At 36.7% G+C, this 13,649-nt stretch overlaps 1 protein-coding gene across 1 annotated transcript in view; it reads right to left on the bottom strand.

Moving 5' to 3' along the window:
* Positions 1–13,649, bottom strand: part of Atp8b4 (ATPase phospholipid transporting 8B4 (putative)) — a 216,463-nt gene that overhangs the window by 97,679 nt on the left and 105,135 nt on the right. Inside the window, exons 8-9 of the mRNA XM_076848565.2 lie at positions 10,186–10,268; positions 246–404 (exon numbers count right to left, since the gene is read on the bottom strand). Of these exons, the coding sequence (XP_076704680.1) occupies positions 246–404; positions 10,186–10,268 (242 nt within the window). The remainder of the gene's footprint in view (positions 1–245; positions 405–10,185; positions 10,269–13,649) is intronic.

Raw genomic sequence — 13,649 nt, forward strand, 5'->3', positions numbered from 1 at the left:
CGTATAATGGAGGCCCCAGCACCCTTAAGAATAAGCACAAGATGTCAGTGGATCCCACACCCTGGACCACCTGGACTATTTTAAAGCTGTGGTGTTTTACCCTGGAGCCACAAATCCTGAAGTTAACTCCAGAGCAGCCCTTTGCAAGGGCTAAAAGCACCATGCTGTTCTGAACTTGGAGAACTGCGCTGGTGTGTGTTGCAGGAAAGGGTCACATAGATCTGGCCCTGAGCCATAAACTGTACCTGCAAAAATAACCATTCCAAAACACCAGCTGGTATTCCTCAGGATGCAGCCTCTCAGGATTATCTTCTGATTGTCGAGGGAGTGCTTGCTGTCCTTCCAAGAGAGGACTCCCGTAAATTTATCTAATTTGTTGTTAGGCGCCTCACAGACAACAATCCCTGGAAAATAAAAAAGCAAAACTCCTAATATGCACCTGAAACTCTCTTCAGAAGCCCATGGTACTGTTGTGCCACCCTACTTCTATGTACAGCACATTTTGCCTTCCCTCTTAGCATGGTATATACCTGACTGTGCTGGAAAAATAAGCTTGGAGATGCAAAGATGGAAATCTATCAAATATTTTGGAATACAGCTCTCTGTACTATGAGATTATTTTTCCCCTAAAAATAAAAAAAATCACTTATCTTTCCTTCTAGTTTGTAGCAAATGACTTTTGAAAATACAAAGCAGTGCTCTCCTAAACATTTTATTTTGGCTTAATACAAACTGTCACACAGGTTACCAAGGCATACTTCCTGTTCCACAGCAAAAGTTAACCATCTTTCTAGTCTCCTAATCAAGATTTTTGAGGTCCTACTATATTCCACCCCAGAAAAACCTGGGCCTTGTTTGCGCCTTGTGCTTGAGAATGCGTGTGATTCCTTTCAGCTGTTGTATGCTTCTTATCATGATTAGATTCAGAGTTCTGGGGACTCAAAGGCACCATATAACTTGCCCAAACTGGCCAGAAGATGTTTCTAGTTTTTTTTTTTTTCTTTTTGTTTTTTTTTTTTTAATTCCAAGTCCATTCCAAACCAAGGGCATGCCATTCCAAATCAATGAATCAATTCGTTCCATCATTTCAATAAGAAAATGCACATTCTGGGTGGGATACTTGATAGAAAAAGAAACCAGAAATAATCTTTTAAGGACCTTGTCACAAGACATAACTATTAGGTTAATATACATTTGCATTGCAAACAGGTGGGGTTACATTTTTAGAAGTAATGAATACAGAGACATGAAAGAATAGAACAGAGAAAAGCAAAGGAGCAGGAAAAAATGAAAAAGGATTTGTGGGTAGATCTAAGCAGAGTTCATGTTGGAGTCAGGGATAAGATTAGGGCCTCTACATTTCTTGCTCTTCAAAACAATAAAAATACATTTATTTAAGCGGAAGTGCAAAGGGCAGTTTGGAACATAAAAAGTGGCACTTGGAAAAGAAAGGGGAGCCTATTTTCAGGATTGATTGAAAGTTAAAGGAGACCAGATGATCTTAAGGAATTCTATATGATGCTGTGTTAGTCAGCTTTCCATTACTTTAAAAAAATACTTGAGACAAATAGATTTATGAAGAGAAAAGGGTTATTTTGGCTCACAGATCTGAAGGTTTCAGGCCATGACCAATTCACCCCTTTACTTTGGGCCTATGATGGTAGGTACATCATGGTCAGAGTACATGGAGCAGCAAAGCCATTGACCTCAGGGTCAGGATACAAAATAGAAAGAGGACGAGACTAGAGTTCCTCAGTTCCTTTCCAGGGCATTTCTCCAGCAATGTAAAATCTCCCATTATGCCCCCCGCACCAGTAGCACCAAGCTTTTTACACAGGGCTCTGGAGGATATTTAAGATTTAAACTATAGCAGATTCTGACTCCGTCTTCTTTCCACACTGTCTTCTGAACTTAAAGAGGCTTCTTTCATGACTTCCCTTTCTTCCTAGGATTCTATGTTTTCCCTTTAGAACTCAGAGAAAGGTAACAGCAACTAGTTTTCATACAGTCTGACCCATCCTAACCAACCAGATTACTCACATTTACAGTCTTTGCATTCATAAAACAAAAACACTCTGGAAGGAATGAGGGATTCATGGTCTCAGGACTGCTTCTCCAACTTGCACTGACCTTCTCCTAATATAACAAAACATTGACCCAAAGACCTCCCTCTTGGGCACTTCCTGACAGCTTCTCAGACATCCACTGCTAAGGGAGAAAGTGCTGGCAAGAGGTTTCAAATAAGACAAATAACCTGTACAAGGTCATTTTTTATTGATGGGAAGTGGCTGAATTGTGGTTAGCTCCCATTATAGCCCATTTATGTATTAAAACTGATTTAAACTAGCCCAGATTATTTGGACAGCTATATTGTAGAAGAGATGACTTTTTATAAATTCTCAGAATTCATTATCTTTTTTCCTCTACCAATAATTTTCATTCCTGAATTTTGAAGAACCTTGAATTGGGTGGATATTACCCACAAAACTTAAATAAAAATAATAGGCTAACAGAAGCCATTAAAGCTTATTCTAGTTTCTTGACCCAAGACTCAATTTCTCAGGCTTCAAAATTGGTACAAAAAAAAAAAGTGCTTTGGGCAAAAACAACATGATACATGATTCCTGCCAACAGAAATATAAAAAACAGGTTCATTTGATCATTTTTATTGTCGTAAGCAAAGACTGACATAGAAGCAAATACAGCCTTGAACATGTTGGCTAGCTACTCCCTGGCCCCAAGGCTCATCCACTTCTGGCCTTACACCAAGGGTGCGGTTCTAGACAGGAACAGGCAGTAAGGCTAAGGGTTCTGCATGGGTTCTTGGAGCCCAAACTCCAATTCAGCCTTTCTCAAAGAGTGTGGTGCCAATGATTTAAGCACTAAATATAGGGCTTAGTCAAAACAAAATGGTAGGAACCAAGCCAAACTGCTTTTTTTTCCCATAATCATCAGAAATATTCATCTTCCCTCTTCTTAGTCCTGTTAGCATAAAATACAAACTTCTCAATTTATTTTCTGCCCCTTTCCAAAAAAGGTTAACAGTTTTCTTTAGGGAGAACTATATTTGCCTCTATATCCCATAACCTACCATACTATCTACCTAATAGGAACTTAATAAATGTTTGTTGGAGAGATGAATGGAAAAAAATTCTCAGTTTCAAATGAGAGGTTTGGAGATGAGATAGGTATTAAAAAAAAAATCAAAGATAAATGGGAAAAGTAGGTATATTTTCATAGTAATAATGAGAAAGGGGATTATCTACAGTCGGTAGAAATCCACAACAGGGGGCTTAGGTAGACCTAACTCTATCAAAGCATAAGAAGGACTAGGGAAAACTCTCTTAGGATCCTTCTCCCTTTTTTCTAATTGTACTAGTAGAGAAAATGGTCAGTTTGACAATTGATAGGAAAGCATTTGGGTAAAATAGAATCATTTCTCTCAGTCACTCACTGAATATATGTTTAAAGCCCAAAGTCATATTTAATGGGCAATCATACAACCAGTGGAAAGGCATACCAATTATGAATTAAAGGGATATAACGAAACTAGCTAGTCTCATTAGTTTGCCTCTCTGAAAAGATGTGAAAGCAGAAAGCAATTCCACCATTTCACAATCACATGGAAATGCCCCTACCTAATAAAATCTACAAGATTTCATTCTGAAGCTTTTTTAGTACATAAATTTAGTCACGAAGTTATTGGTTAATTACCAACTTGATAAATTTCTCAAATTACAATATTTATCTCAAAGAAGAAATCTGTAGTTTGTCATGAAAATGGAACTTGGTACTCAATATTCCATGGTTTTCCAGAGAAATTCATTTCTTTCTATCCATTATTAGCAATATTTCTTCATTATCTGTACTGCAACTCTTTCGTAAAATAAACTATGCATTCAATAAGACATCATTATTGTTGTTCAAGAATTTTTTGAACCAAGAGCTTATTAACATTTAGGAGATTGTCTATTATTGCCCTGATGATTGTGATAAATGGTTTTTTTTTCCTTAGAAACAAGAGTGTCACTTTCCTATTTTTCTTTATTCTTCATCCAGCTTTCAGCCACCCATCAATATCATCATAATGGCCATGTCAGCATCAAAAAAAGAAGTTACTCTTTATCTTTACATGGAACCTATATCTCGTGCATCAGTCAGTGCTATTGGGCTGTGCTTCCATCCAGGTGAATAGAAAAGCTATCTGGTAAGTTTTTAAAAAGTCACAAGATGCTAACCAAGCCGTTTTTATTATTTATTTTAACCAAAAGAAATGCTTATTTTTCTGTTTTAATTACACACATGCTGTTCTTTAGAAAGGACCACAAAATACACAAAGATTCCTGACTAAAGAGTCAACCTTTCTCTGGTTCAGAATTCAGTATTAACAGTCATACAAAATATGTAAACTTGTCATGAGTTGCAAAAAACAGATCTCAGTCCATCAGTAACAAGATGCAAGAGATTCTTAAACACATTTGGACAATTTACATCCGGGGCTTTCCCCAAGGGATAAGAATGTCCAGTTTGCAAATGTATAATTGACAAGTATTTCTAGTTACTTATTTATAAAAGCTTTTCAAGATCCATAAGGCTTTAATATGAAAACTCAAGACCTACTCAACTAATTTTTATATTTATTATATTAGATCAAATTAATATATCTTTTTAAAAAAAATTCAACAGACTGCACACTGATTTTTTTTCAGATGTTTGAGATGTATACAAACATTTAGATGAGAACTTTTCAAATAAATAGATTTACCTACCAAACTCTAACTCAGTCTTGTGTGTATTGGTCTCTGTTTGGCCACCTCTTCTGCACATTTTTGTTGGGGATCCTCACTTTCAAAATCACAGAAAACATTGCTATTTTTTTAAAAAATATGATAATCTCATCCTAGATCTGGATGGACTTGATCTCTGATAATTAATTTTGTACCTTTAGGTTTAGAGTACTTTTTAAATTTATTTCTTATCCTGAGCAGAAGCTAAGCTATTGTGCTAATTTGTTGGCTTTCTGCTTGTAGTTTTTTGTGCCCTTTGTAAAACAGGCTTTGCCAGTAGTCTGGATTCATATTCTGTCCCTCTACCTGGTTGCCATGTGATACAACTTAGGTGGGTCTCAGATTCCTTATCTATAAATTGAAGCTAATAATACTCTCTTCCTTTAAGAGATTATAAGAATTTAATAAAATAATGTGTATAAGTGCTTAACATGGTGCCTGGTACATATTGAGTACTTGTTCTTGTATCATCATCATGTTTAGAGCCTAAGAATTTAGACCTTTATTTTACCTTCTGTGGCCTGAGCTCTGTTCAAGTATGTCTTCCCCCTGGGCTATAAATTCCATGAAAACAAGGCCTGGGTCTGACTCCTAACCTTGTATTCAAAAGAAAATTCTTTGGCACTGTGTGAAATATATATTTGCTGAATGAATGGATAAATAAGTGAATGAATAATAAAAAGAAGATAAGTTCATGTAATACAAAGGAGGCTGCAAGTAAGAAGCAGTCTTTGGGTATAGGAGGGGAGGCAGAGAGACTTATGAGAGACACCTGAGTCCCAGTTCATCTCAGTTTTGACTCTAGATCAATTTGGAGTCTTCAATTTGGAGTCCTCAGTGGAACCTTCTCTAGGAATAAGGGTGGTAAATTCAGGTCTTCAGACTTGAAAGATGTATACTTATGAGACAAGGACAGAAAACTGTAGTTTGGTGCTAATCAAAATATTTTGGCAAGCCTCAGAAGAAAAACCACAGACTAACTAGAAGCAAAAATAATGTCATACCCAGATTTGTCCAGAAGTCACAAGCTAAAAGATAAACTTAGCACAGTCATAACATGGGCAAGGACATGCCTCCTACATCTGTCTCATCTAGTTTACCTTGCCCAAAATCAAAGGTAATTGCCCACAATACTGACATCATGCTTCTTATTTAAACTAAAGGAGGCAATATCTGGTCTTGATCCCATTGCCTTGGAAGTGTTTCTAGTCATTAGAGAAAAAGCTGAGATTTATTGATACTTCAATAAGACAAAGGGGAATAAAGAAAACCAAAATAAGTGAAATAAAGAATATTGGCAAGTAAAAGGATCAACACAACCATTGTTTTACATTGTGTTCCTAAGAGGTTTTTAATAAGTAGACACCAATAAACATGGAGAGAATTATGAAAGCAGAAAAATGATGACAGGAAAAAAAGATACTACAGGTTGGAAAAAATAACAAAAAATGTAAAAGGGAGATGAGAAGAGGAAAGTAAGAAAGAGTACAAAAGGGAAGAGAGGCAAGGGGAGAATGGTGAAATGGGGTAGTTAGAGAAACACGTAGGTAGTGCACAGTAGGTGAATGTTGTGGGGGGGTGTAAAATTTGTAAACCAGGACTTGGGAAGAAGTGAAATGGACAGAGAAAAAATTGAAGGCTATGGGAAAGCAAAAGCAATCATGAGAAAAACGTAGAGTTTATTAACTGTCTCAACTCTTTCAAAGATTTTTCCATACCACCTCTTGCATCACTCTCTTGCTCTTTAAATTTGACTGCTAACAGGGGAAATCTAATTTGTATATTGTATCTAATTTATTTCCCCTTAATCCATCCATTCATTCTTCAGATGCTTTCTTGGAACTAGCAAATCACAGTTTAATAAGGATAAACTCATAAAAATAACATGTTGTCTTGAACTGTAAGGTACTTTAAAATGAAATGTAAGATTTAAGGATGAAAAAGTAAATTTAACAGAAACCTGCTTCTTAGCCCAGAAATGTACCAGCCTCATGAATTTGACATTACATGTTCTCTAAAAAATGACCACAGCTTAAGTGTACATAATAGAAAAGAGAGGCCTATGTTGCCATTATTTAAGAAAACAATTATACTTTGGTGATGTGGTGAGTGGCCAGTCCTTAGTAAATAATAGTTATTACTGCACTTTAAAAGTTAATTTTATGAAGTAATTCTAAACATATGTATACATATATATGTATATATATACACACTATTTATATATACATACATACAAATAGTGTGTATATATATACACACTATTTATATATACATACATACACATACACACACACACACACACACACACACACACACACACACCCCACAGGTCTGTTAAGCTAACCTTCCTGAATATCTGTTACCCCATCTGCGATAAAGGAATTATTTTTACTGAGGAATTATTTCTCTGCAGCAGCCTGGGCAGCCTCAACTTGCATTAGTTTAAATTCAGGGCTATGGTGTTCAATTTGTTTGGTAAAGGGGCTCTAAAGTAAAGATATTATAAAACCACCACCATCAACCTCTCTCAGCCACCTGCCCTCCAGGAGAAGGGGACCCAGAAACTCTTGTTTTTCACCATAAGTCCCCATCTGGAACCTTCTTCCTCACCCTGCAGTGTCATACTCTAGACCCAACATCTTTATCTTAGGTCTTCCCTCTCCTTTCCCATTGCTTTCTGAGGCCTGATGCTGATCCTCACCCTCATTGGAATCATTTATTAATTCACTCATTCAGTAAGGATTTATTGAGTATCTACTATGTATTAAATGTTGTTCTAGGTGCTTGGATATGTTAGCATACTAAACAAAGATCCCTATGGAGCTTACATTGATGAATATATAGATGGATATTAGGGTTTGGATGTGAGGTATCCCAAAAAACTCACATGTGAGACAATGCAAGAAGATTCAGAGGAGGAAATGATTGGGTTGAAAGAGCCTTAATCCAATCAGTGATTTAATCCTCTGACAGGGATTAACTGAGGGGGAATTGAAGTGGTAGGGTGTGGCTAGAGGAGGTAGAATTTAGGGTGTGGCTTTGGGGTATATGCTTGTATCTGGAGAGTGGAGTCTCACTTCCTCATCACTGTGATGTGAGCTGCTTCCCTCCACCACCCTGTCCAGGCATAATGTCCTGCTTCACCTCTAGCCCAGAGGAATGGAGTTGTCTGTCAGCCTCTGAAACCGTGAGCTCTCAAATAAACTTTTCCTCTTCTACAATTGTGCAGATTGGGTCTTTAAGTCACAGCTGTGAGAAAGCTCACTAAAACAGCGGGCAATAAATAATAAACTTTAAATAAATAACTAATATATCACATCATGTTGGTAAGTGCTATAAAGAGAAGAAAAAGCAGGGTACAGGGAATTGACAGTATGAGAATTCATGCTGAAGACGAGGATATAAGGCCTCAATCCTACAGTTCCGTGTAAGAAATCTACCTAACCCAGCCTGGCTGGATCATCATCCTGGCATTGACCTCCACAGCCACAATTCTTACAAGGGTGTGGCAGAGGCAGTGCTCAACAAATACCCATATCTGTTATTTCCTAGCCTCCCTTGCAGTTAGATGAGAGCCAGATATCTCACAATAGCCCATGAAATAGGAGAGGAGGGAGCAGTTAAAAGCCACTGTGTCTCTTCCTCTCACCCTTACCCTGCTGTGGTGACCTGAGAGACCATTAGTCTCAGTATCAAGGCCAAGAGATGGAGAAGCCGTCCCAACCCACATCAGAATGTGACATGAGCAAGAAATACAACTCTGTGGTGTTTAGGTCACCAAGATTTCAGGGTTTTTTGTAATTGCACCATAGTGTAGGTTATCTGTGCCAATATCTATGAAAAAGAGCTACATAATTATAACAATCATTTTCTGCTTTTCATTTGTTAAGGAAATATCTACCTCCTTATAGATTAATAGAGGTATACAAGTATAAAGTTCTGCCAGGAAAGAAATGAGTAATGGTAAGTTATATTTAGGTTACCCTTTTAGGATTTGATAAATGTTCAATGAGATATTTTAAGCAAGTTTTTTGATTCATGAAAACAATTTACTTTCCTTGGATTCATATAACACTAAAATTTCATTGAAAAAATTACTTTGTTAGAAAACGCGTAATTTGTTTTACTCTAATCTAAATATGTCTTGGGCCATTCAAAGTTTCCTGGCTAGTCCCCTGACTTAAATCTCAATTTGGAAGAATATTTTTTCTATAAACATTTGTTATAATAGCATTCACTTAAGAGAGATTAAGATGTTAATAAAATCAGAGAGTTTACAAGCAAATGCAAAGCACAGACAATATAAGTTCTAAGCTATGCACCGAAGAAACTTTCCAATGTAAACTTAGTTGTGTTTTACTTTAACTGAAGAGAGGGTACTAAGAAACTTGTGCACATTGGAGAGTAGAGTCACTTGGAGAGTAGAGTCTCTTTCTACTATCTCATCACCATGATATGAGCTGCACTCTTTCAATTTTCAGAAAGATTGTCTCAAATTCATAGACTCACTAGTAAATAAAACCAATATGTATGAAAATATTAATATTCAGAACCAGATTTACAAGTGAGCAAAGCAAAAGACCATTGAGGGGTAGCAGGAAGGCCTATGGCCTCTCATGGGCCTAAAACCCTACTAATAATGTCTTTTTTCCCTTGACTCTTGAAGAATTGTATTATTTTGTGGTCTCTTAATTATGAAATATAAATATCCCTAAAGTGGACAATACTTAGAGGCTATTCCATGAATACTTAAAAATAACTTTAACAGAAAAGGACAAGACAACAGTTTGGAAAGGATAGAATCAAAAGACCACTGCCGAGGAGCAGGGGACTGGGTCAAATGGTGTGAAGGTGGTGATAATAAAATCATGGTCTAAAATTAAAGGCAACAGATAGCCAACTGATTTATAAACTAGAATGTTCTTTCTGAACACCTACTACCTTGAAGACATTACACCAGGTACCATACCAGATACAGAAATATATGAGGCAAGATGACTGTCTCCAGGAAACTGGGTTAGGTCTAGCATTAGGTCTTTGTTGAAAATGGAGGGATGGTTAGATCTGGAGCTAGAAATAGGAGAGTGGCCGGCACTCATCCCCAGCAAGTCTACAGAGGTCTCCAGGGAGGCCAAGGTCAAGCAGCACAAGTGCATTGTAAGATTGAAGGGAATGAGATCTACATGAGAAGAAACAAGGTGAAATAAAAAATGAACTGAGGAAGCCACTCTCCCATTGGTACACACTGTTACTCCTTAGCATGAGAAGAGATGACAGTCTTGATGCCGAGAAAATTTTATGTCCTTTCGGGAAGTATAGAAATTGGTTCTCAGGTAACTAGCTTGTCACTTTTTCTTTTTGGTTTTGAGATTGTTCTTTAACTGTTTCAAACACTTACCATCAAACCTTGCAAGTCTGCTAATATCTGCTCCAAGTTCGGAGGTAACAGATAATGCATGACGAACTTTTAGGTTTGTTTCCCTGTAAAATAAATGATGGAACATGAATTTTTATATGGAACAGCCTAACAGCATCTTACCCAATGCAATTAGGTGGATACAACACATGCAAAACCCAACTTGAGACTCAGGGAACCTCACTTTGAATGTCATTCACACTTCTCACACTGTCTTGGGAAAATGGGTGGGACTTCTCAGGCTCCTAAGAGTTGGCATTCCACCCACCACACATCTGTATAACACCACAGTAATCTGTTTTGCAATTTGAAAGAACAGAGAACATAATAAATATGGTTTCATTCGAACCTAGTCAAACATCATGCATGAGTTATAAAACACATTAGGAATGGGAACACAGTTGCCAAATAAAGCAGTCCAGTATCACTCCAGATTCTAATATCTACCTAGGAGTTTTACTTGCAAAAGATGGTCATGGCTAATTTTACAGTAGCTGAAATTAAAATGGGAAAAGGAATGCAGCTTTCTTTTTCTTGGAGACTCAATCCAAGAAACCCGTAAGTCTCAAATAATATGAGACAGGCTCAGCAGGTCACAAAGAGCTGGTCATCTTCTTACAGGGAGGACCACACATACATTGGACAGATGGCTCTCTGGTATTCAGGACGTGCCCAGCAGTAATCCCACAGCCATCACTCCCATCTTGGGTTCAAGGCCTTGCTATTGCAGTTTTCTCCCAGAGTTCAATCTAATTTTCTCCTACTGTAGCTCCCCACCCCATATTTAATACCCGGCAACCGCTAATCTATTCTCCATTTTTATAATGCCTTTTCTCTTTAAATTAGAGTTCTACCTCTTACACAAATGTTTAATCATGGGTTCACTCAGTCAATAAACATTGATTGAATACTTAGCATAGTCACCTAGAATCTTCAATGCTTCCCCAAAATATTATCCTCTTGGAGGAAACAAAGAGAAGAATTAACCGTAAATATCACTGTGTGGAATTATATGCCAACCTATGAAATAATTGAGTATAAAGAGACAAGAAGCAGTTATCCAAGAGGGCACTCCATCTGACCTTCTATCAGGCAGTTTCACAATGATGTGAGGACAACATGAGCCCAATGCGAAAATGCCCACTGCTAAAATAGCCTTCTTCAGAAAACCCTAAGTTGGATGTATAACTGAAGTTATTAGTGGAAATAATCTCACTAATCAAAATTGCCCATTCCTAGGTGGCAGAGGTGACAAGGGATTAAAGTAGTCAAAAAGAACTTCCTAGATGAGGCAGAATTTGAGCAGGACTTGCTGGACAAGAAAGAGGAAGATAAGTGGTGTAAAGGCTACAGAACCACATGCCCATCCATCTGAACTACTTTTCTAATAATTGAAACAATCACACCAACTAAGCTGGATAGCTCTAGTTCTCTGACCCTACTCTACATCTGTTATTCATGGAAGTTCATCATCATTTTGAGATGCTTCCTCAGAATTCTCTCCATTATCTCTCTCTAGCTTCAAATGTGAAAATTTAAAGGGAAAGAATAATCACACAGAGGCCTTACTTACTTTAAAAATCTACTTTTAAAGACTCCTGATTAACTCCTTCAATGCCACACCACATTCTTTTTAATCTGTCTGAATATCTTAATAAAGTTCCAAATCATTTTCAGCATAAGAAACAATATGGAAAAATCCTACCTTTTACTCGGTTTCCCCTATTGGTAACATCTTGCAAAACTATCATGTAGTATCACAATCCAGATATTGACAGTAACACAGTCAATATACAGAACATTTCTATCACTACAAAAATCCCTTGGGTTGCCCTTTAGAGCTACACCCACTTTACTGCCTTTCCCACCCTATCTTTAATATCCGGAGACCACTACTCTGTTCTCAATTTTTATAATTTTACCTTCTCAGAAATGTTGTACAAATGGAATCATAGCTTTGGAATATTAGCTTTGGAACTGGTTTTCCATCTCAGCACAATTGTTTGAAGACTCATTCTAGGTATTGCCTGTGTCTGTAGTTAATTCCTTTTTATTGCTGAGTGGCAATCCAGGATATGGAGGTACCAGTTTGTTCAACCATTCACCTGCTAAAAGATGTCTAACTTGTTTCCTCTTTGGATGCTACAAAAAGGAAATATATGAGGCAGGATGACTGTATATGGAGGTACCAGTTTGTTCAACCATTCACCTGCTAAAAGATGTCTAACTTGTTTCCTCTTTGGATGCTACAAATAAGTCTGCCATAAACATTCATGTGCAAGTTTTTGTGTAAACAGAAGTCTTCATTTCTCTGAATGACTGCCCCAAAGTCAAATTGCTGAGTTGCATGGTAGTTGTGTGTTTAGTTCGTAAGCAACAGTCACATTGTTTTCCATTCCCACCAGCAATGTATGAATGATCCTCTCTCTCAACATCATTGTCGGTACCCAGAGTTGTCACTATTTTTTTTATATCAGCTATTCTGTTAGATCTATACTGATATATCATTGTGGTTTTAATTTTAATTTCCCTAATGGCTAATGATGTTGAGCAACTTTTCATGTGCTTATTGGTCCCCTGTATGTCCTCTTTGGCAAAATGTTTGTCCATGTCATTTGCTAATTTTCCAGTCAGACTGTTTATATTTTTTAACTGTTGAGTTTTGAAAATATTTTTATATATTCAAAATATAAGTCTTTGTTAGATTCTTTGCAAATAATTTCTCCTAATCTGTAGATTATTATCCTATCCTCTTAAAGCCTTTGATTTGATGAAGTCCAAATTATCAAATTTTCTTTTTATGGATCATGTTTTTTGTGTCAAATATAACTCTGACTAGCCCCAAATCACAAAGATTTTCTCCCATGTTTCTACCTAAAAGTTTTATAGTTTTATGCTTTGAATTTGAATTAATTTCCTTAATAGTTATAGACGTATTCAAGTTATTTATCTCATGTTTGATATATGGTCTATTTTGGGGTTTTTTTGGGGGGGAGGGGGAAGTAGTCCATTTCATCTAAGGTGTCAAATTTATGTGTGTAGAGCTATTTGTAACAATTCTTCATTATCATTATCCACCTGATGTTTTCAGAATCTGGAGGGAATTACCCTGGTTTATTCAGGATAGTGATAATTTATCTCATTTTTTCCCTTTATCAGTCTTCCTAAAGGTTTGTCAGTTGAATTAATGTTTTCAAACAACTAGTTGTGTTTCATTAGTTATCTTTATGGTTTTTCTGTTTTCAAATTCACTTTATTTTTGTTCTTACCTTCATTTTCTTATTCCTTCTGCTTACTTGGGTTTTTTTTTTTTTTTAAGTTTTCTATGTTCTTGAGATGGGAGATTATTGATTTGAGACTTTTTCTTTGTTCAAGTATATACACTTAGTGCTATGATTTTTCCTCTCAGCACTGCTTTAGCTATGTCTGCAACTGTTCTGCCCAAA

Source organism: Callospermophilus lateralis, chromosome 3 (assembly GCF_048772815.1).
Source record: "Callospermophilus lateralis isolate mCalLat2 chromosome 3, mCalLat2.hap1, whole genome shotgun sequence".
Taxonomy (NCBI): domain Eukaryota; kingdom Metazoa; phylum Chordata; class Mammalia; order Rodentia; family Sciuridae; genus Callospermophilus; species Callospermophilus lateralis.